This window comes from Accipiter gentilis, chromosome 1 (genome assembly GCF_929443795.1).
Source record: "Accipiter gentilis chromosome 1, bAccGen1.1, whole genome shotgun sequence".
NCBI lineage: Eukaryota > Metazoa > Chordata > Aves > Accipitriformes > Accipitridae > Astur > Astur gentilis.
This window is the reverse complement of record NC_064880.1, coordinates 2718650-2740884: the sequence shown is the minus strand read 5'-3', so window position 1 is coordinate 2740884 and position 22235 is coordinate 2718650. Positions and strand designations below refer to the sequence as shown.

Below are 22235 nucleotides of genomic sequence, written 5' to 3'. Positions count from 1 at the left end.
TTCATATCTGCTTTAAAACTTTATTTCAAACAATATAAAATATTCCAGCTATTCTCATAATAGCTGACGTTTGAGCTTCTTTTACAAGTGACAACATTTGTAGGGACATAGATGATCAAAAGATTTGGCAGAACACTCGATGTTTAAAGTGAATTTACCTTCCCAGGCAACACAGTTCCAACAGAAGGTGTAATTGCCACTGGACAGTCTTCTGGCACACAGAATTCAAATGAAGTGGGTCCAACAGGGGCAACTTCCCCATTACCAATTCTTGGGACAGCATGAGTGAAGTGGTTGACACTCGCATGGGAATTCATCACATACAGTTTTGCTGTAGACACACCATTTAAAGCTGTTGCAGCAAACTGAACTAAGGAATGAGACAATTCAAGAGGTGGGTGGACTCCAACTGCTTTGCATGACAGCTTGAATTGTCTAAAAATAAACACATGATAAATTGTCTCAGCATAAAATAGTCTCTTAATCAGCCCGGAAAATAGGGAACTAATCCTGTAGTCCCTATTTAAGCAGAATTTCAAGCTTGCAATGGGAATTTTGCCTAAAGATGAACAATAATACTATCTATTTTTAATGCACAATTGGCTAGAGTCCCTACTTGAATTCTTCCTCTGTGAACTTCTGGAAATACATCCAGTCAAATCGAAGGTTATGCCATCATTATTTTAGTAGCATTAGCTTAATGTATGAAGCATTTTTACAAAAAGAAAAAAAAAATAATCCTTCAGTAATTCTACTGGAAAAGCAAGCAGAACATTGCAGGTTAAGATGACCTGGGGCAAACTTGCAGCTTGGGTATGCAACAAGGATAAGTTTTGGGTGAGATATGAAAAGTCATGTCAGTAAAGACAGACATGTAAACGAAGGATGAAACTAACAGGCACTGAGCAACTCTTGTCAACTGGAGAATTCCTACCTGCCTCACATTTTTGTCCTAGCCTTACCTCTTCAAAGTAGGCAGGGATTTAATTTCTAAACTAGCTTAACAGTGGAAATCCAGTGTGATTTAGACTTCTAGATTACCTACCACTGAATCAGTTTCTTAACATACCTATTAAACTCTGACTTGCAGGTTAGTTCAAAGCTGTACTCTTTTGCCTTGTCAGCTTTAAAGATAACGTCCAATGTCAGGCTTTCAAGGGGAAGAAGAATTCCAATTCCGTCATTGGGTTGAATTGCAACAAACTTCAGAATGACAAGACAAGAAGTTATTGTTATTAAAATAAGAAATTATGAGTTAAATAATAAAATTATTAAATAATTTAAAATAAGACATTACTGGTGAGGTAAGAAAATTTTGTTATTAAACGTACAAATCTCAGGAAACCAGAAACCTTCTAGTAAGAAGCTTTCATTTGAGTTAGTGACTAGTGTCTGACTGATGCGCAGAGTTCTAATCTCAAAGTAACTGGAAAGGCATTAAACCCATTAACTCAGACTTCAGTAGAATTTTTTCCCCAGCTTCTCACCATCTATGGTAATCACCTTTCTCTAATGATGTTTATTTATTCTTCATAGAGAACTGAATGAAATATGATAAGAATCTCAACAGTTCCCCCTGTATCTTTGAAGAGCCGATTCCTGTATGATGTGCAGATACCATAGTGACAAGTAGCGTTTTAATAACTACAAATGTATATTGGTTTGTGTTTATGGGTTGATGATGATTCAGGAACGTCTCCTCATTTTAAGCTAATCATGAAACACATGCTGTGAAGTAAGCTTTAACGAAGCTGAATATTCCAATTTCTTTTAGCTAACTCCTTGATTTTAATCCCTAGAACAGCAGAGAAAGGGAGAATGTCTAATTAAATGTCAAGTTCCTCTAGCTCTGATTCCAATATACCAAACCGTTTCATACAGTGATCATCATGCTATTATGAAGCTTGAACAGCTAACTTTAAAAAAAAAAATTTAAAAAAAAAAAATTCAGTAGACCTAGCCCCCACAAAACTGGCAGCTCCTGTGATTAATTTAGCTTCCACATCAACTTAGAGCCAGTCAGAAAATACCTAGGCATGGTTCAGGAAATGATTCCCAATAAGCAGTGTGGACATGGCAATCCTGCTCTAAAGACAAAGCGTTTAGGCATTTGCATGCAAACTGTATGATATTCCTCAGCCTCAAGGCCAAAGCAACAGCCCTACGCCTGTTTTATTTAGTAGTATAAGCGACCTGTGAGTCTGAAAGAAAAGTACACCAGGTATTCTGTTAGTAGATTTCTTGGCGTAAAAAACAGGTATTCTAATAGCATGAAGTTAGCCTAATAATATTATGTAGATGAGAATAGTAAAATCTCCTCAAAGATGTTTATACTGCTTGGAAAATGCTTAGGGTAGAGGATGAAAGTTACACAAACCAGTACCAGAACTAATCTGTATGTTTCCACAGTGCTGCAGGCAGAAGTATTTCCATGAGTTTGCAAGAAACAGTCATGATTTATTTTTATTGAAGCATGTTTTCTTAATAATTAAATATATTTTGATACAAGAAGAGATGTGTGTGGGATAACTACATACCTCTGGAAGTCCCACAAATCCAAACTCTTGTGGCAAGATGGATTTGTTTGTTAGCGTGACATTTGTCTGCACAGCTTCATAGACTGTGCAGTATCCAAAATTGATTTGTGCTGGACTGATTTCCAAATCAGAAGTAGTAACAATTGCATGGACAGCAATATTAACTTTTTTAGCCTGAAACAAATGCAAAAGCACAGGATAAAAACCTCCATCTGTAGCATTTAAGGACAGGATTTAAGTGAAATGTCATCCAAAAAGTTATTCTACTCTATTCCTTGACAATAACACATGCAAATGTAACGTATCTATCTTGAACTTCGGCCTCCTTGTTCTCGAAAAATAAACAATAGGAAATATCTCTTTGATAAGCAAAATAATAATAATAAAAAAATCTGTATCTCAAAATCCATATGCTAGAATGGAATCACACCTGCATCTCCAGGAAATGTAAACTCTAAGAACATGTGACATCTACAGTACAGCTCAAAATAAAAAGATTGTGCTATGGTATCTGATAACTCTGGTACAAAATAAACTACTAGGGAACAGATGAGCACTAACTAGAAAGGGTTTAACTTTCTGTATTGTAAACACGCTGACAAGAAGAAACTATAAAATTGGTGTTATCACTTTAAGCGCCTTTTACTATTACCGTAGGACTTCAACTGGTAAGAATTAATCTAAGATTAGGTATAATTAAGTGAATATCCACTAAAATAAATTACATCTATTGTCAGTCTGATAACCAGCATCATAAAAATCACTAACCTTATCCACAATCAGTATTGTCACTGGAACTTCCAGAACCCTTGTCTCTTCATTAAAATAGCTCCCTGCATCTTCAGGAAGAGAGTGCCTAAAAATCAAAAAGTACATTCAATTTCATTAAAATACTGTGACTGTTTTCTAGTTAAGAGGAATAATAAACTTTTGATGGATGAATTTCTGACCAAAAAAACCCCAACACACCAAAAAAACGCACAAAACATATTACTTAAGGTCTAAAAGTTTTATTATTCACAGCTTTTAATCTTAACACAGCCTTTGTGCTCAAACAGGAGTACTTGCATACATAGTTGGTTAAGCATCAACTCCAACGCTTCACTGAAGTGTCACTACCATCTTGTATGCAAGATATATGCGAGTATTAGGGAAAACGGTGGAAGAATGGTGGAAGAAAATGCCAATCAAAAATTAGTGACCTATGAAGTTCCAGCTTCTGACCAAGAAAAAGAAGGTGCAGTGATATCAGAAACATTATGGACTTGTCACAGATTTCCTACAGAATGGCACACCTCCAGACAATCTGCTCTGAGCAGGTATGCACAAATTGCAAGGGTATCTAGCAATGAAGTTAGAATAACTGACCTTGTACGTTAATGTTGGAATTTTTTTTTTTTTTTTTTTTTTTTTTTTTTTTTAAAAACAGCATTTTGGACACACAAGAGTTTAAGGGAGTTATTCACAGAGGTCTGCATCCATTTATCCTTTCTTAAAATGCCTTCCAGTCATTTAAAATTCTGAAAAATTTAAAGCTTACTTTAGAATATACGCCTTCCGCATCTTTGCTGCAACCACAGCATATAACCAACCCAACCTAGGCAATTGTTTCCTTTTGACACTGACATTAGTTAACTACCAGCCAGTTTGAGGCAGAACCAACTGTATGCCAAAGAACACAGACATAAATAAAGTGAAACAAACTTGGAGACCAATAGTGTCTGACTATATACCAGATTAGTAATTTATAAGAAATATGTGGGTTTTCTGTAGCTGTGATAGCATCTTGCTATCATAAGCTCAATTTCAGAGCTTCAAGCCAAAACAATACAAAAACTCTAGCGTATTTAGCTGTGCTGGTCTATTTATAGTGTCTTACAGCATCAGAGTGAATTGCTTCCTGTTCTTAGGTCTCCACAGTGATAACGTTCCTACTACTGCTACTGGAATTACATGCAATTTTTTTAATGTATTGTTAAAGAATAGTTAATGAATAAATAGCACCCACTCAGTCACCACGGTGATCTGAAGTCTTGCTGGCTGTTATTTTGCAAGTCTGAACTGTGACTTTAGAAGGTGATTTTCAAAGGTACTGCTAACTTGTTTAAAGATAGGAACTGGAGTTAAATACAAGGTAGGAATAAAGTATCAGCTTTCACTTTGTCACAGGACGTTACAAGAGCAGAAGAAATCAATGTATTACAAAATAATCCAGAGGGGAAAAAAAATTATTGTAACTGTAAATACACAGTGATGGAGTCTAAATTAGCTGTTATGCTTTGGGGAAAAGATACTGAAATCCTTCAGATAGTTCTCTGAAAATGGCATTTTCATGCTTAAAAGCCATTAAAGAAAAGCATAAAAGACAAATCAGATTTAGACTGCCAGCATCTGCAGGACTAGTTCCAAATGCAGAAAAACTAAAAGCTGTGGTATTTGGGAATTCTGAAAGTCAGCAGATTAGAGAACTTGCCTTCAAATGAACAGAAAATGTCTGCTTCAAACACCCAGAAAGTTGAGTATTGTAACATCTGACCAAGCATTGCAGTGCGCACAGCATACTTGGGAGAGCTTCCCAAGCCTTCAGTCCTCTATCTGCTCACTTAGCACTGCTAAATGAGTGTTTCTTTTTACTTTTGTCTTACTTTTAATATAGCTATTCTTTCTTCTGAGAAAAACAAGCTATAATACTAAGTCAATGAGGAGGCATTTACAGAAATGTGTCACTAGCTCAGTACTTCACATCAGCTTGTACCAAGCTCATCTTTCTCTGCCATACACGCACTCCCCCTGTGTGTTAGGTCTTTTAAAACTGATCTGTATACCGAAACAGCCAGATACTTATTTTGTGTGTCAGAAATGCCTTAATCTCATCAAATCTCCTTTTTTGAAGCTTCCCCATTTTTCAAAGGAAGATTAATGTCCTAAATCCAAGCTATGCTTCTATCCACTCAGTAAGTGTAATACTGCTTTACAGCATCTGAAGTTTAGGAACTGAAAAATGTCATAACAATGGTTACTGTTGTTGTAATCTGATAGGATTTGAGATGTTGGAAGAACTGTAAATACTTTTAGTTCTTTGAATATTAACCTGGTGAAAATTTCAAAATCAGTAATTAGACTCTCAATTTAAAATCCAGAGATGCTGGGCCCATCAGTGAAAATCCAAATATACCTACATCAATGGGACTGGATAATCTATAGGAAAAAAGCAGCAGGTTTACAGCAGCAACCAATGCAGAAGCCGATGAAGTATTTGGCTGTACACCAGAATTAAGGTCTATATAATTTAATTTATATTTGAAAAGAAACATTCTGCTAAATTCTTTAGGATGGCAATGACGAGGTAAATTAAATTAACAGTGGTCAACAAGATCTCTTGAATTTAAATTTTGAAAAACTGGAATTCTTTGTTTTCTATAACCGAGTTATGTTTGTGTATGTAGATGTATCATGAAATGGAGAACAGAAACTTCTTTTAACATCTTAGACGATGTTATGTAAAATGCCACATGAAATTCAAGATCAGTATGTTCATATTTTGGAGAAAAATGCACATGGGTAGGAGAGATATGAACAGGAAGCCCAACCATTCTTACCTTAATCAGCAAGCACAGGAGTTCTTCTCCAGAAATTATTTAATCAGTGATCCATGAAGTAGCCACCTGCCTAGATAGCCTCTCTCTTGTATAAGAATAGCTTCCCCACAGAAATGGGAGCAGCCTACCAGGAATGCAACTGCTAAGATTTTCACACTACTGCTGTCACCACAGGAAAAGCATTTCCTCACAGGTATGTGATCCAAGTTAATTTCCTCCTTGAGCATCTGGCAACTTTTAAGGGGGAACGAGGCGGGGAGACTAGGACTGTATTGACACCAGCAGTGTGAAGTCCAGCCTGCTACACTGTGAAGGAAGAAAAAAACCAAACTTTGACCTGCTCAGGTTTTCCACTCACAGCCTCCTACAGATATTTTCTTAAATACTGAAAAGATTAATGTTGTTAGGTTACCTGGGCAGAAACTTCAATTGCACACTGAAGGAAGACTGAGCTTGAATGTAACCTGTTTTTGGAAGCAGCTCCATGTGCTTACTCAATTCTTTGCATACTTCAAACTTCAAACGCAGCGTGGCTTTTGCTCTGCAAACAAATCAGACATGCTTAGGTGGCTTTGAGACTACCCGTACTGCCACCTCAGCAACATTTGCTCTTGGAGTTCGGTCCCCCCTCCTCTACCCTTGCATCTCTACATTATAACAATTCCAAGCTTCCATTGAAAATGATGGGCATGTAAAACTGCTACAGCAAAATCACATAGTTGTATTCTCTTTTAAGTACAAAAACCAAGATTTCGGAGGTACTGTAAGTAAACCCGGCTGTATTTTAAGCAATATACACAGCTGATCAGAACATAATTATCAAAGCACAGCACAGGAGTAAGTCAGGTCAGGGGAAAGTCAAAGCCAAATTATTGTGAAATAGTGGCTAATTATTTGCTCCTAACATACACTCCCTCTATCTGAATCAACAGCAATGACTCACGTAATGTTTGAGACACCTAATTGGTCCTAGCTGCAGCACAGAACCCACTCAAGATGGAAAAGGAGTATTCTTCTTGTAATGCTGGATCTAGGTTATGTAACAATTGGTGGTGGGTGGGATGCAGCAAATAAAAATCTGTTATGCTGTCTGAGAAACAGAAAAATGAAGACCAGTGACCCCTAAGTGGGGCCAAGGATACTTAGACGCTGCTCAAGTGGCTAACAAGCACTTAATGTCCCAGCTTGTAGTCAAAAGAATCAAAAGAACGAACCTGAAAGAGCATAATACACCTAAAACCTCAACATGTACACCCAGTTTGTAAATTCCATTCATACTCATTAGCATCATAATTATCTCAAAACCTTCAATACCAAAAATTAAGCCTGTACAGGCAAGAAAAAAACCTCAAACTCAGGGCGGGGTGGGTGGTGGGGGGGTGCATCTTATGCCAGAAATGCACCAAGAGTGCTGCTACTTTTGGTTTTTCTCCCCAAAACCGTGGTGACTTCTTTTAAATGGATGTGAATTCACAGATCTCTTGTAACTTCTCCTCTAACAGCAGACGTACTATAGGGCTAGAAGTCATAGTGTGGCTAAGCTGGTACTGCGAGTTCCTCTGCTAAAACTTGTGATCAATTTGCCCTATCAGTAACATATTGGAAGCCAAGAAACATCTCCCCATTTATTAAATTCTGGCCATATTATAATATGATAATATAGCGATAGCCACAAACCATACCCTCCTTTGGAATTTTATGTCTAAGTGCAAAATTGCCAAGCAATTTACAAATATTTCAGCTTGTCATTTTCCTTCTCTTGGACTGGTTTACAAGCTGTCAGTCCAGATGGTCTGCTCTAAATCAACAGCAATAGCATGTGGTACTGGGAGCCTGGAATGATTTCTGACTGTTGACAATCTAAGAGAACTATATACTACTTCATTAAATCAGTGCAGATTATAACCTGCTGAAGAAATTACTTTTCAAAGTGATTTATATTGGACAGGACACTTTCACCCTTTATGCTGCTTATTTATGCTTCCCGATTACCATATACTATGCGACGAGGAAAAAAAAACACAAACCAAAGCCCAAACCAAAACCAATATTAACTAACATTTTGCAACTCTACAGAGCTTGCTGGTGGACTTAAGTGCCAAATCTAACTTGAAAACTAGATCTTCTACTTATGCTATAGACTACAATATCATAGATTGCAGCAGCCGTAAGATACAGGCAAGTTCTTTCTGCTCTGCTTCTGTCACATGTTTGTGTGTACTGGTGGTGAACAAAAGGCTATTCTAACACATCATGTCCGGGTCAGTTTTTGCCCCCAAAATATACAGAATTCTCTTGCTACAAGTTTTAGTTTGGGTTGTTATTTTTCTTTTTTTGCTATAACTAGTTAGGGATTGAAGCAGAAATCTGTAAGAACATTCCTGAATAGCAGGATTATTTAAGTATCTAATTAACATTTAAGAATCTCTGTTCTAGAAGTTACGCTAATAAGATTTCACATCTACTGGATCTGAACTTTAGTTCTCACTAGCTAAGGCATTTCAGCAGTTGTTAGAGAAGCAGCCTTTTCAGCTGGGCTGGGGTAATCTTACCTTTGGTCTCCTCCAGTGAATGATTGCTATGAGCATTAGTTCACAGACAGCACTGTAGTAACTCTTTAGCTGATACACAGTTCACACGTAAAGCCATTGTAACAAACTATTATCTTTGGTTGTAGGTTGACAGCAGTTTGGATGTTTTCTTGCTAGCCTGATAATTCTCTTAGTTTCTGGATCCTTTGTCTGTGTGTAGTTCCAGACCATAGACCTTAGCAAGACTGCCTTTCCACAGTTTTTCACTATTGCAATTAAAATACAGCTACTTACTAGTCTAACCTAAGAAATTGTTCTTGACTGATAGTATTTTATAGCTATTTTCAACAGTTTAAATTAATTCTGTTTGAGAAGTTTGACATATACCATGTAACAATGAGGAATCCTCTTTCTGAAACGTGCTACATAAAAATTTCAATAGCTTCTACAGGAAGAAACTTCTCAGGCACCACATCTGAATGATGAAATCTATCTACTTTTGCAGGATAAAGAAGTTGAGACATGATATTCCTGGACATGAAATACTTTGAATTTCAGCCCAAATGACTGTATAACAAAGACAACTTTTCCTACCTATGGAGAACTGGGTGGTAAATCAAAGACTTGATTTGCCAAGGTACTAAGGCCAGTTCACTACATACTAAGTGCTCTCAATTTAGTGAAACTTGGCAAAGGATCAGCACTTTTTTTCCCTCAGTTAAGAAGTTTTGCCCTAAGCAATTTGACAGCTTCTATCTTTGGGATCCCCTTGAAATCTTAAGTTTTCATTAGGAGAGTTATTCTGCTGCTATACTTACAAGTTTTATCCCTGGGTTATCTAGACCAAGTAAAATCACTTACATAACTTGTGCTTGTCATATCTGTAAGCTGAATTTCTGAGATAACAGCTTTACTCATTTCTTTCCAACTGTGAAGAATCTCTGCAGTCTGTAATTCTGGTAAGAGGTTTAGAATGGATGCCTTCTACAGAACCAATCCCTCCCCCACCTTCCCACAAACCCACCCCAATCCTATTTAAATAGAACCTAAGAAATGCAAATTGTTAAAATAAGCATTCAATAGTGACTACATTAGGTAGAGGGAAGACACCCACACCTGAGGACAATTAAGTGAGTAAAAGTTCATGTAACCACTCTCTAATAGCATGAAATCTCTGGGAGCCAATGAGCTGAAAGACCATCTTTATATTACAGTGCAAACAGAAGCAGTCTTCAGACATTACTGACTTGGACTACAGAAACACCCAGGTATTTTTTCCCCTGTAAATTAGTATTTTGTCATTATCTGTGTACTTACAAGGTTTCTGTCACACCAGGGCAGTGCTTAATGCCTGTATGGGTTAGGAAAAGTTGCACCCTTCCCATTCTACAGTAAATGCAAAAGGACTGACAGGATTTATCCAGCATCATGTCCCAAATCTGCAAAGACTGGTGATTGACCTTCTCAATAAAGAACAGTTGGCATGAGGCTGGCTTCCAGATCCTAAGTCTCCCATGAACTTTAATTAAAGGTAAAATAGCTGAGAAATAACAAAATATTCTTTCATTAAATTTCCTGGCTGAATCAATTACACCCAACGTGCACTTCACGTTAGACACATTCATCTCCATAACGTTTAGTGTGCAAATCCCACATGATGAAACTCTCTGGGGTTGCTATTCCCTAGGGACTTTACAGTTATACCACAGAACAGACACAACATAGAGAATCTTGTAGGAGTGGAAAGGCATGTATTAACCCAGATACTTCATAGCTACATCTGGTCTTGGGCATCTGGGATAGCAGGATACCCAAGCCCAATTTCCACAGCAGTGTGGAACTCAGAGGGTCCGTAATCAGGATGTCCTCCTGAAATGCCAAGGTAAAAACCAAACTGTTCTTCAGCTTTCTATGATAACAAGATGGGTGTGGCAAAATGGAACCTCAAGACATCAACTAATGACTTAAGATCTCATTACTTAGCTATAGAAGGCAGCTGATAATGAAAGGGTGGCTCACCTGCTTTGAATGACAATGCAGTCCTGATAAAGTCTGTCATACATACAGATCTTCAAATCAACGTTGGGATTGGGCACCCAAACCGGCACATCAATAGAAACTCCAATGGCACTAAAGCACAGCTGTTAATACACAAATCAAGAGTGTAATTATTTTTGTTAGTCAGAAATTTCTGCTATAAATTACAGCTGAGTGAAATATTTTATTATTCATATTGCAGCAGGTTCTTTAATTAGGCAAAGCTATGAAAATAATTTGTAAAATAAACCCTAGATGTTATGGTGTCCCAGCAGAAAAAAAGATCTATACTTCAGTTTGGATTCTTTGACAGAGAACATGAAGGAATAGCATGCTGCCCGTTATATTAAAAAGAACTATTTAAAGTGCATCTAGCTTAAGGGAATGTGCCATAATTCAGAAACTCAAGAGACTGCAGCTCGTTTAGCCAGCAAACAAATACAGTAATGACAGCACAGTGCTGTACTTCCTATAATGACCTTAGGTCTGACATCAGTGACCGCACAGCTCAGTCTTGGATGAAATGATCCTGAAAGAAAGGGTACCCATAGAAGCCTGCAGTATGGACCTGCAGCTCCTTTTGTAGACTACTCCATCTGTAGACTATGGGGAGAGCCGAGACTGGCCTCCTGAGCTTCTTGAAGGTTTTTCTTTATTTTTTTGGCAAACTTCTGTGAACTGTTCCCAGGCAGAATTCGGCTTCCAATAAAGTGTGGAATCAAAATACGCTGAAGTCGTAACTAAAGTTGTCATCTCTTCCAGCTTTCACACATCAGTTTCACTACTGCATGCTAAATAATTCCAAGTCTGATATATCAGGAAAAAAAAAACCAACTACATGGGCTGAGAATAGAGAATACTTTCGTATTTGTTTCCAGGACACTAGATGTTTTCCAGTATGATGTCTGACAAAATGGGAATATCAGGATTATTTGCACAGACATTTCAGAGGATCAACAGGCTTAATAACCATACTGCATCAGAAAGAAGAGCCATAATTTACAAAGTTACCTCCCACAAACCACATAATACATAATTGTATTGTACCTCAGTGTTAATTCTCATAATGTTCATAAACCTATCTGTCCTCTATCTCCTCCTCCTGTTTCTAATAGAGGATTCTGAGCTCTTTTAATTCTTGGGAAAAGCAGAAGTAGGAGGATTTTAAACTCTTTTTCTACAGTGTTTTGAAGCAAGTCTTGCACAAAATCACTCACTGGTTTGCAGTCCGAGTTGTCAAACATGATCACAAACTGTGCCCGCACATCTCCAGGGATAGCTGGAATAAATATAATCTGAAGTTTGACTGAGCTAAAGGGTCCAATTTCACCCTCAGTAACCTAAACAAGAAGTAACAAGTTTTTAATGAAAATCTGACCGTATTACTGTAGTTGTCTATAAATTGTATTGAAATAAAGCAGCAGTATATACTCATACTATACAAACACTCTACTACACCTAGTTTGTGACTACATTGAATGCACTATGCAAGGGAAAAATCAGTATCAGTAGCTCCCTAGGAAGTTTATTGTGGGGAAAAGACTTGGCATGACACATGGTTTCACAATCAGGTGTGGTCAGAATCTTACAGAGTCTTCTTTTACTGTAAGACTCTGTATGATAGCGTGGTTTACCAAAGTGTTTTCCATCACGTATTGGTGAACGTGTAACTAAAACATGGAGAAGCTGTCTTGTGCTACCATTTAAAGATCTGCTGTACTGATTTCAGCATTAAGTCCACCTGCCTTTTGTATGTGTAGGTAGAAGCCATAAATGCTAGTATGAACTAGCACCTGGACTCTCATACCCAGGTATTTTTAATATGGCTCAAGTTTGATGTTTCCCAGACGTTCTTCCTGCCCCATCTTTTGCATTGTCACTAGACTTTGTATAACCACAGAACGACACAGCAAAAAAATGAGTTTGACAAAAAAAAAGTTAAATTACGAGAAATGCAAATGTATACACAATCTTTCAGCTCAAATAAGTCTTTATACATCGAAAGAAAGGGCAAATATGTCATGTGATTTCATTTTAAGAATTAACTGTGATACAGTGAAGTCCAGTGGACTTGAAATTGGTCACGTACTTAAGCATTTCCCACCAGAGCAAAAGCAATTTATTTGATGTAGGCTTAGACTAGCAAAAACCTTGTCTGTATCTCAGGATTTTCATTACCTTTCCAAGCATAATTTCGACTGGTGTTTCTTCAGGAGAAAGTTCCACTAAATTACGTGTATTGTCTGTGCCTACATCTGATCTGGAATTTAGTACATCTTGGTCAAGTTGTTCTGGGGAAAAAAAAAAACAAAACACCAAACACCACAAACAAAACCCTACAAAATGCTGGATGTGTGCATCTATTCACTAAACAAAAATATCAAACAGAGCAGAAGTACGTTGATTTTGGTCAACATTGCAAATCCAATAACATATGCCAATGATGGGGAAATATAAATGTCTAGAAGGAAATTTCTGTTTGGCCATACAACTTTGCCCAGGTCCAGAAGTCTACCTGAGGGACCTGAGCCTTTCGCTTCAGAATAACAGTAATAATGTTTCAGTAGGATACAGTATATATCGGAGATTGATATATCAAAGAATGCAAATTCAGCTGAAAGTGTGAACTGGGCTTTAAGACCAATTTCAGTGGGACAAAGCAATGCAGCCAGGAGGACCTGCAAAGCAAGTGGAACTGCTGCTGCACTATATTTCCAAAACAACTGCAATAATAAGTACCTTTTAATTAAACAGTCTCTGACCAGGGCTGCAAAGTGCTTTAAACTAATGCATCATGAGAGATGAAGCTGATGCTGGACTGTATGGCAGTAATCAACTGGCAACCATATGCTCCACATTAACCAGGAAAAAGATCAGGATGTCATGAGATATGTTAATGTGCCAAAGCAATGGAATTTTTAGTTGGGTGTTTTTTTTAAATTCTGAAAACATCTTTAAAGGTATGTGTTCTCTGGCGACAGCTACTGTGATTTATGGAATCGCTCCATTTCACAAAACAGATCCCAGATTTAAAAAGCAAAACCACCCACAACATTTTCATGAAACTTTTAGTTTCCTACAATTGGAACGATCGATATCCAGAAGAAACATTAAAGAATACAGACAATAAAGAAATTAAGAAAGTCTTTCTTCTACAAGACTGGATTTTATTAAGCACATCGTAAACATTAGGAATGTAGATGGAAAATTTCTGAGGAGGTTCATCTTTCTGCTTCCTTGTTCCTAGAATTACAGACTATAAAAATAAACCTGTCATGTGGATTTCTATTCCGAGAAGTGGGTATTCAGTTGCTGAGACAAGAATGATAACAATTTTGCAGTTTCTCTAAGCTAGTTGGTTTCTGTATTCTTCTGAGACTGAACTGTTGATCGCTAATGAGAAGTGAGATTCTCTGCTGCTTTTGATATAATGGTGTCAGTACATTATTTTTAGTAATTTTCTGTGAGACAGCATACAAAGAAATGTAACATTACTACTAGAATGATGAACTACTTAATTTACTGAGTAACTTTGCAAACTGAATTCCACAGTTCTTTACAGGAAACTCCACAAATGGATAATGCTTAGCCTGGGAAACTGTGCTGCCAGTTTTCTAAAATAGTCATCTCACCTGTGGAACTACTGCTCAGGCTTGTCTCAGTCCTCTGCTGCTCCACCTGGGCTACACAGTAGGTCACTTCTTCACTATGGTCAGGACAAATTTGTTCCTTCTTTTCAACTACAGATGTCACAGGACTATCACTGACTTTCTGTTCAGGGACACAGTCACTGAAATGTTGAGTAACCTATTAGAAAACACAGAAAAAACATTTTCTACTGCGACTGTTCATCTAGATTGCGCCAGCTCCAATTTCATCAAGCAGTTGCAAATCAGACTTGTGTTTTCTTGCAACTGTTCCACGTTATAAATGGAGAAACATGTTGCACTTTGTAAAAACTGTACGTTCTACTAGACTTCTATCAATGAGCAGATTTAATTTTTGCTGGCTGCCCAAAACAGGTAGATAATATAACGGGAGCAATACAATATAGTGTTAGTTATTTTACAGTTAACAAAACTAACACTGGCAGTTCAATGCCAAATCTAAGTCTCCTAGAACTAGACTTCTGTTTATTACACACCTACAAAAGACAGAATACAGAAGGAAAACCCAGACAGTGTTATTTCACAAATTCTTTATTTAAACCACACTTTTAACATAAGCATAGTACAAGAGTTGAAAACCATGGCAAACAGCTCAGCAGTTTCACTGTACATACTATTTAATGTAGTGCTTAAAAAAAGAGAGGTCAGCCCTTCTCTTAAAACTTAAAACTGGGTTAGATTGTCAAGTAGATAATTTTGAAAACCACCTGAGCCAATTGCTCTTCAACAATTAAAGAAGTTAAAGACTGCACTGATGGAACAAAGATGAAGCATCAGCATTGCGTTTACAAGAACATGTAGGCACTTCATAACAAAGATATGCAACCTAGTAGTGATATTCTCTCTGGTCAAGGACCTGGAAATCTATTTATGGGTACTACCTATGCAACACTTGAGGAAAAAGGAACATTTATGATAATTATATTAATCAACACAGGAATTACAAAGCACGAGTTCCTACCAGAATGAGTGGGTAGTGGTTGGGTTTTTTGTTTGGGTGCATTTTTTTTGTTTGGTTGGTTTTTTAAATCTGAAGATTTCCCCACTTTAAGAATAAAATCCACAATTTACTTCGAAAAGGAGCAAGTAAGTCTTCAGACTTAAGCTGTTCAGTCTTCTCAGAAATCTGTCCCACAGCACTGACATGCAAAGACAGTTGTATGCATGCTTTCTTTGTAAATGTTTCTCACTTAAAATTATCTGCTACATGGAAGAGTACAGCTGTCAGAATTCCTCAGTTTTCTGTCAACTTCGAAATTGGCATGCTGTAGGAGCAATCAATATCAGGTCTAACACCACACATTTTGTCAGCTCTGCACCAAGTGTCTGCACCAAGTGAGTTTTGGTATTTTTCTTCAACAGTCTCCACTTCATTCCCACCCAGGACATTCCACAGTACACAATATTACAATCACTTGCATTCATTCTACTATTGATTTGAGACATCTTTCTTCAATTCTTTTAACACTATTTATTTTTATAGTTTTCAGGCAACAGCCCTCAAAGTAATTCTTAGTCTGACTAAGAAGACTTCTTCCCTTGTAACAACAGCTTGTCAGTAACTGTGACTGTCCTTCTTCGACAGGAAATTTAAACAAACAGCTCTGAATTTTTTTAAAGGAAGATCACAGGCTAGTGCTTCCAATTCTCATTACTTTATTGCTAGTTTTGCAACAGTTGGCATTTTTCTGAAGTCCACGAGCTAGGATGTTAAATGACTCTGTCAGAATCTCCTCTTTTAACTAAAGTATTTCTTCCTAATTTTCATGGATGCGGAGAAAATAGGAATCATGACGTAAATTACTAAAATGTTAAAAAACAATTATCATTGTTGGTGTCGTCCCCCCCAATAGTTGTTTTTAAATTTGTCTTGTGATATTTGGGGGTCTAACAGATTATATTAAAATATGCCAACCCAAACATAAACAAACTGCTAAAGGTTGGAACAGATGATCTTCCGAAGACCCTTCCAATCTGAGCTGTTCTATGATTCTGTACGATTATCACACTCTGCAAAGCAAAACGTTTCTTTCAATTTAGGGCAATGCTTTTGAACCTACCATTCTTCCAGAAGACTTTGCTGTTGTTCTGCATGTACTACTGTCACCTGCTGATGCCTGAACTTTGAATCTTGTTCCCAAAGCTCCACTGTTTGTCAGATTGATGGTCCGTGAAATTGTCTCTCCCACCACATGGCTGCCAAAGTCAATGAGCTCTTTATCTAGTGCCAGCTGTGAGAAGATAAACCATTAATTACTGCTGTCCTAGATAGTCAGTAGTGTCAACTGAATAAGCATCTACCTTTTCAAGAATAGGGCTTTAAAGTTTTTATTTAATTTCAAAGACAGTATCAAATAATAACATGAATTGTGGGTATCCTTCTGCCTTTTTGTAGAAGCCACCTCATTAAAACAATGTCTTGCTAAACTGAGCCACTTCCATTTCAGTCCACTATATGACAATGGAAAAAACAGGTTAAATTCTGTTCATAGTAGCAGCTTGCATAAGTCTTCAGGTAGTTACTCTGGAAGTAGGTTAATATTTACATACTAATTCAACATTGTTGCTCTTGTGTTACAGTAAAATGGTTTTAGTAGCATCAAGCTGAGAAGCAAGCAGCATTTAACATCATATAGTGACTATCTATCAGTTTAAACCACATCCTTTCTTGTTTCTTTGAGCTACCATGGTTTACAACCGGTTTAAAAAGTAATATGCTACTTCATATAGAATTTTTCATGACTTTGTAATCAGGTATAGGATAACGAAAGGCTTGTAATTCAAGTGAAAGCACCAAAAAGACAAAGACAACTTGGTTGCTTGCTAGTATCCTGCTTACAGCTGGACTCCTCCCACTTTCAGGGCATAAAGAACGGGAGTTCCTGCATGTAAATAGCACACAATGATAGTATGAATTCTCTAGCTGAAGAAAACTACTCCTCTGTTTAAAGCTTCATGTGTTGGCTTTCTACTGCATTGAGCATTCTCATCTTTGAGGTCTTCTAACTGAAAACCATCAAATAGTCTGATACACAGTCAGATTTAAGTACGCAATACTGATGAGGTATCATTTTAGCTTCCTACAAGTGCTCTTTCATACTTCACTAGAGTGCTAATATAATAATTATAGCGCACTACCTTTCAGTTACTTCCCGCTTCTATTTTCTGTGTGACAGATTATTCTTGATTCGCTTCTGTATTGGTTTTGTTTGGCAAGGTTTTGGTAGGGGGGGGGGTGGGTTACAGGGGTGGCTTCTGTAAGAAACTGCTGGAAGCTTCCCCTGTGTTCGAGAGAGAGCAAGCCCATATTAGCCGGCTCTGAGACGGACCCGCCGCCGGCCAAGGCCGAGCCAATCAGTGATAGTGGTAACGCCTCTGTGATAACATTTTTAAGAAGGAAAAAAAGTTGGGACGGAGAGAAACTGCCGCCGGAGTGAGGAGTGAGAACATGTAAGAGAAACAAGCCTGCGGACACCAAGGTCAGTGAAGAAGGAGGGGGAGGAGATGCTCCACGCGCCGGAGCGAAGATTCCCCTGCAGCCCGTGGTGAAGACCCTGGTGAGGCAGGCTGTCCCCCTGCAGTCCAGGGAGGTCCACGGTGGAGCAGATCTCCACCTGTAGCCCGTGGAGGACCCCACGCCGGAGCAGGTGGGTTCCCGAAGGAGGCTGTGACCCCGTGGGAACCCCGCGCTGGAGCAGGCTCCTGGCAGGACCTGCGGATCTGTGGAGAGAGGAGCCCATGGAGCAGGCTTTCTGGCAGGACTTGTGACCCCGTGGGGGACCCGCGCTGGAGCAGTGTGCTCCTGAAGGACTGCACACCGTGGAATGGACCCATGCTGGAGCAGTTCGTGAAGAACTGCAGCCCGTGGGAATGGCCCACGTTGGAGGAGTTCGTGGAGGACTGTCTCCCGTGGGTGGGACCCCACGCTGGAGCAGGGGAAGAGTGTGATCAGCCCTCGTCCTGAGGAGGTGAAGCGGCAGAAAATAACGTGTGATGACCATAAACCCCATCCTTGTCCCCCTGTGCCGCTGGGGGGGCTTGGTGGTGAAATCCGGGAGGGTAGTTGTGCCCGGGAAGAACAGAGGGGTGGTGGGAAGGTGTTCTGAGATTTCATTTTACTTCTCATTACCTTGCTCTGGTTGATTTGTAATAAATTGAGTATGTTTTGCAAATTGAGTCTGTTTTGCCCGTGACGGTAATAGTGAATGATCTCTCCTGTCCTTATCTCGACCCGCGAGCCTTTTGTTATATTTTCTCTCCCCTATCCAGCTGAGGATGGGGGAGTGATAGAACGGCTTTGGTGGGCACCTGGTGTTCAGCCAGGGTTAACCCATCACAGCTTCCCTGTGTACAAAAGTTTCAATGTGCAGTCCAGCAAAGAATCATTACATAAAATCTTATTCATTTTACTGAAACGTAATATTACAAACTCCAGGAAGACATTCATAGGTCTCAAGCGTTTTTAAAATAATTTTTAAATTTTTATTATTAAGTATGCTCCCGGTACACCCCAAATTTTGCATTTGCCAGTCTTATTCCAATACTGGGTGTCTCCTTGAATAACCTTTTTCCTCTAGCATTGTATATTCTCATCTATCATTTCTTTTGGCCTGTAAAGCCAAGGCTGCTCTTAGTTGTGAAGGAAGTAATTTAAAAACAAAGTTGTTGCTTTTATCAAATACTTTCTTCACGTTAGCTCATAGGAAGTTAAGGTATCTAAAAAAAGTACTGCCTGTAGTTTCACCTCTTAAGAGTAAGAAAATTATGTTCTTTGCTCAAAAGTCAGTATAGAATTCTCAAAAGATTTTGAGATGCTGAAAGAAAGGAGAGACTAGATGCTTTATATAAATGCCAATAAAGATAGAAAGATATTGTGATATTTTGATTTTTGTCCACGTAGAAAATTAAAGATAAGAATAAACTACTGCAAGTCTGGGATGGAGTTTCCAAAAATTACAGGGAGAAAAAGATAGCTCATTTCCGGCCACCATTTCTCTTCCCTCCATTCACAATGTAACATTGTGTCATCAATTTCTTAACTGAACTAGTTGAGTTATTTCCACTCTTAAGTTAAAGTTACAGTTCACGGTTAAGTAAATCCATTAAGATAATTTTGTATAAATGTCAGTGTAGTCTGGGAAGCTAAGGAATGAATCACTTTCTGGAAAGAGACTCTCCATTGAAAAGGAAAAAAGGAAAGAAATATAAATACCTCTTGCTAAATATTTTCATTAACGTTTATGCCCTCACACACTTCTATTACTGTTGTTATACTGACTCTGAACATACTTAAAAGTCACTTACGATGCATCTCTTGGCTGTACATTTCAATGGAACAGAAAAAGAACCTGTCTGTGCCATAAACATGACTTCTCCTTCCAGAGTTTCATTTATCTAGGAAACAAACAAACAAAAAACCAACCATGTAATTTGCAAAGATTTAGCCTACGTAGTCCGATGAAAAATGCTTTCACTCATTCTTTGAGTAACATATTAAAATGTATCTCTACAGATTCTACATTTCCACTTTAAAACAGTCTTTGGTAACAGCCTGGCTAACTTCAGCTAGGCAGTATTATAAATCATTTTGTTTGAAGCAAGTTTCAAAACATACTCCAGGAATAGTTACATGCATTCTTCAAAAACATTGACTTAGAATATGCCTTATTACAATTTAACAGAGCTTGAACATGCACACAGTTGTCCAAGTACAACAGTACCCTTTCTAGAAATGTAGTTTGTTTCCTTGCTAACAGTTAAATTAAATTAATGATGTTTTTAATCAGACTAGTGGGTTATACTAGGATTCTCATCATTGTGTAACTTAACACTCAGGTGCGCTTACCATCGGCTTAAATGTTACCACTACTTCACAAGACATTCCAGCAGACATTTTGCCAGGTGGGTCAAAACTATGGAGATAATTAACATAAAACTCCAAATTAAAGCTCTGCATGAAACATCCAGCTCCTATGCTGGTAACAATGGCAGGTTTGTGGGTTTCCCCCCCCCCCATTTGGATTAATTACTTAGAAAAGTCAGAATGAGTGACAGATTAATGAAAAGCTACAGAACCCTACTGCAATGGTAAAACTACAAAGGATGATTCTTTATTGAGGCTTTACTCAGAAAGTCTTGAAGTGCTTTAAAAAGACAAGAATTATTGCCTTCATGCTACAGACAAAGAAGCTGAGGCTCAATCATATCATCAAGAACAGGGTGGACCAATCGCCTATTCTAACAACTAGACAGAAGTCTTCTCCCATTATCCATTTTGACTGTTGCTCTGTAACACCTCCCCTGTCCAAACAGTAAACAAAAAGGGAAAATAAAGAAGGTATCTGCAAACGATTAGAGAACATGCTGCTTGCTGCAAACTGTATCAAAATTATCTTGAATACAAACAGCCCCTCATTTCAATGCCTCATTTCATGGTCTCTGTGATGCAAGTGAAATGCCCATTGGAAGACAAGAAATCTCACAGCTGCACTCTAAATGAAATTAAGGCACTACTGGAGAACTATTCTGCCGGACAGAAACAGAAAGGAAGCTAGACAAAATAGATAACTAAATGTTGTTAGCCATGGGAATACCTAAGCAAACTGGGCCATACTGAAATACAGAACATACATGCTAATCACGATTTTATCCAAACAAAATTAAAACCAAACAAAAGCAAGATGAAACATTTTCAAAAAGAAAAAGGGAAACACTGTTCAGAATTCAGGAGCTTAAAAAGTGAATAGGGAAATAAGCATCTCTATACTGAACTTCAGAACAGATCACTAGCAGTTTCTCCTGAGAAAGACTTTAAGTAATAGCTCTTTATTTCAAATGTTACCTTGATAAAATATTTATGATTTAGAGCATCAGCTGCCAAACACAAACACACACAGAACCACTATGCTAAGAACACGCTCACATTGCGTGGGGATGTAATAATGCTCATTTTAACCACTAAAAACATAGCCTTTTACTAGCAAATATAGTGTCCATCACTGATAACAGTTCTCAAGCATTATATCTATAACTATCTGTGCAAGTGATCTAGAGGACAGCTGATACCATGACAGCTTAGATGTACTTGGTATTTTCTAAACCCTTGCTAAAACTATTTTTTAACAAACAATTTATGTATGGTTCTACTTGAGAAGAGGTAAGCATTATCTGCAAGATCAGTGCCTACAAAAATGAACTGTGCTGTTCAAATTATTAGTAATATGACAACGGATAATAAGATCGATAGATTATTTTTGCTATCTATCTATCTGGCAAATGTATAGGTAACCAATTTGAAAAAAACTGAATTCATTCATCAGACATTGAAAAATCATTGACTCATTCTATTAATGATATTTGATGTTTAATTTGTATTTGGAGAGTACTTTGAAAGGCAATTATAACAAGGAAAGACTTAGGCCTTTCAGAAAGAGTTGTTTCATTTTTGGTCACAAATCAGAGGTGCTGATTTAAAATATGCAATCGTCCAACATATTAAGTGAGAAAAAAAATAAAACAGTCTTTGAGAGCAGGAAAAAACTCATTTTGTCGGAAGATTAGTAGCTTCAGGCTTTGTAATAGAAATTAAGCATGTATTATAAGTGGGTCAAAATTAAATCCACATACCATAACTTCAAAACAAGCAAAAAAATACATTCATATTCAGCCATGCACAAGAGCAAGTTTAAAAGCTTAAGTGCTCTGCTGTATCGTGGTCAATTATGCATCTCCATTAGTTTGTGACTAAAGTGCTAAACATCTTTACCAAAATCTTTTACGGCAGCTGGATTCAGATTTTATAGCTCTCAAGTGATTACACTCCGTCAAGAACTGCAGCATGTTCACATTCCAATGTACTTTTCT

At 37.8% G+C, this 22235-nt stretch overlaps 1 protein-coding gene across 1 annotated transcript in view; it reads right to left on the bottom strand.

Annotated features, from left to right (window-relative positions):
* The window catches only part of CFAP74 (cilia and flagella associated protein 74), a 50065-nt gene that overhangs the window by 11090 nt on the left and 16740 nt on the right, over positions 1–22235 (bottom strand). Inside the window, exons 14-25 of the mRNA XM_049808834.1 lie at positions 20218–20284; positions 19677–19766; positions 16433–16603; positions 14337–14511; positions 12883–12995; positions 11922–12044; positions 10687–10808; positions 6549–6677; positions 3306–3393; positions 2538–2711; positions 1070–1203; positions 159–435 (exon numbers count right to left, since the gene is read on the bottom strand). Of these exons, the coding sequence (XP_049664791.1) occupies positions 159–435; positions 1070–1203; positions 2538–2711; positions 3306–3393; positions 6549–6677; positions 10687–10808; positions 11922–12044; positions 12883–12995; positions 14337–14511; positions 16433–16603; positions 19677–19766; positions 20218–20284 (1663 nt within the window). The remainder of the gene's footprint in view (positions 1–158; positions 436–1069; positions 1204–2537; positions 2712–3305; positions 3394–6548; positions 6678–10686; positions 10809–11921; positions 12045–12882; positions 12996–14336; positions 14512–16432; positions 16604–19676; positions 19767–20217; positions 20285–22235) is intronic.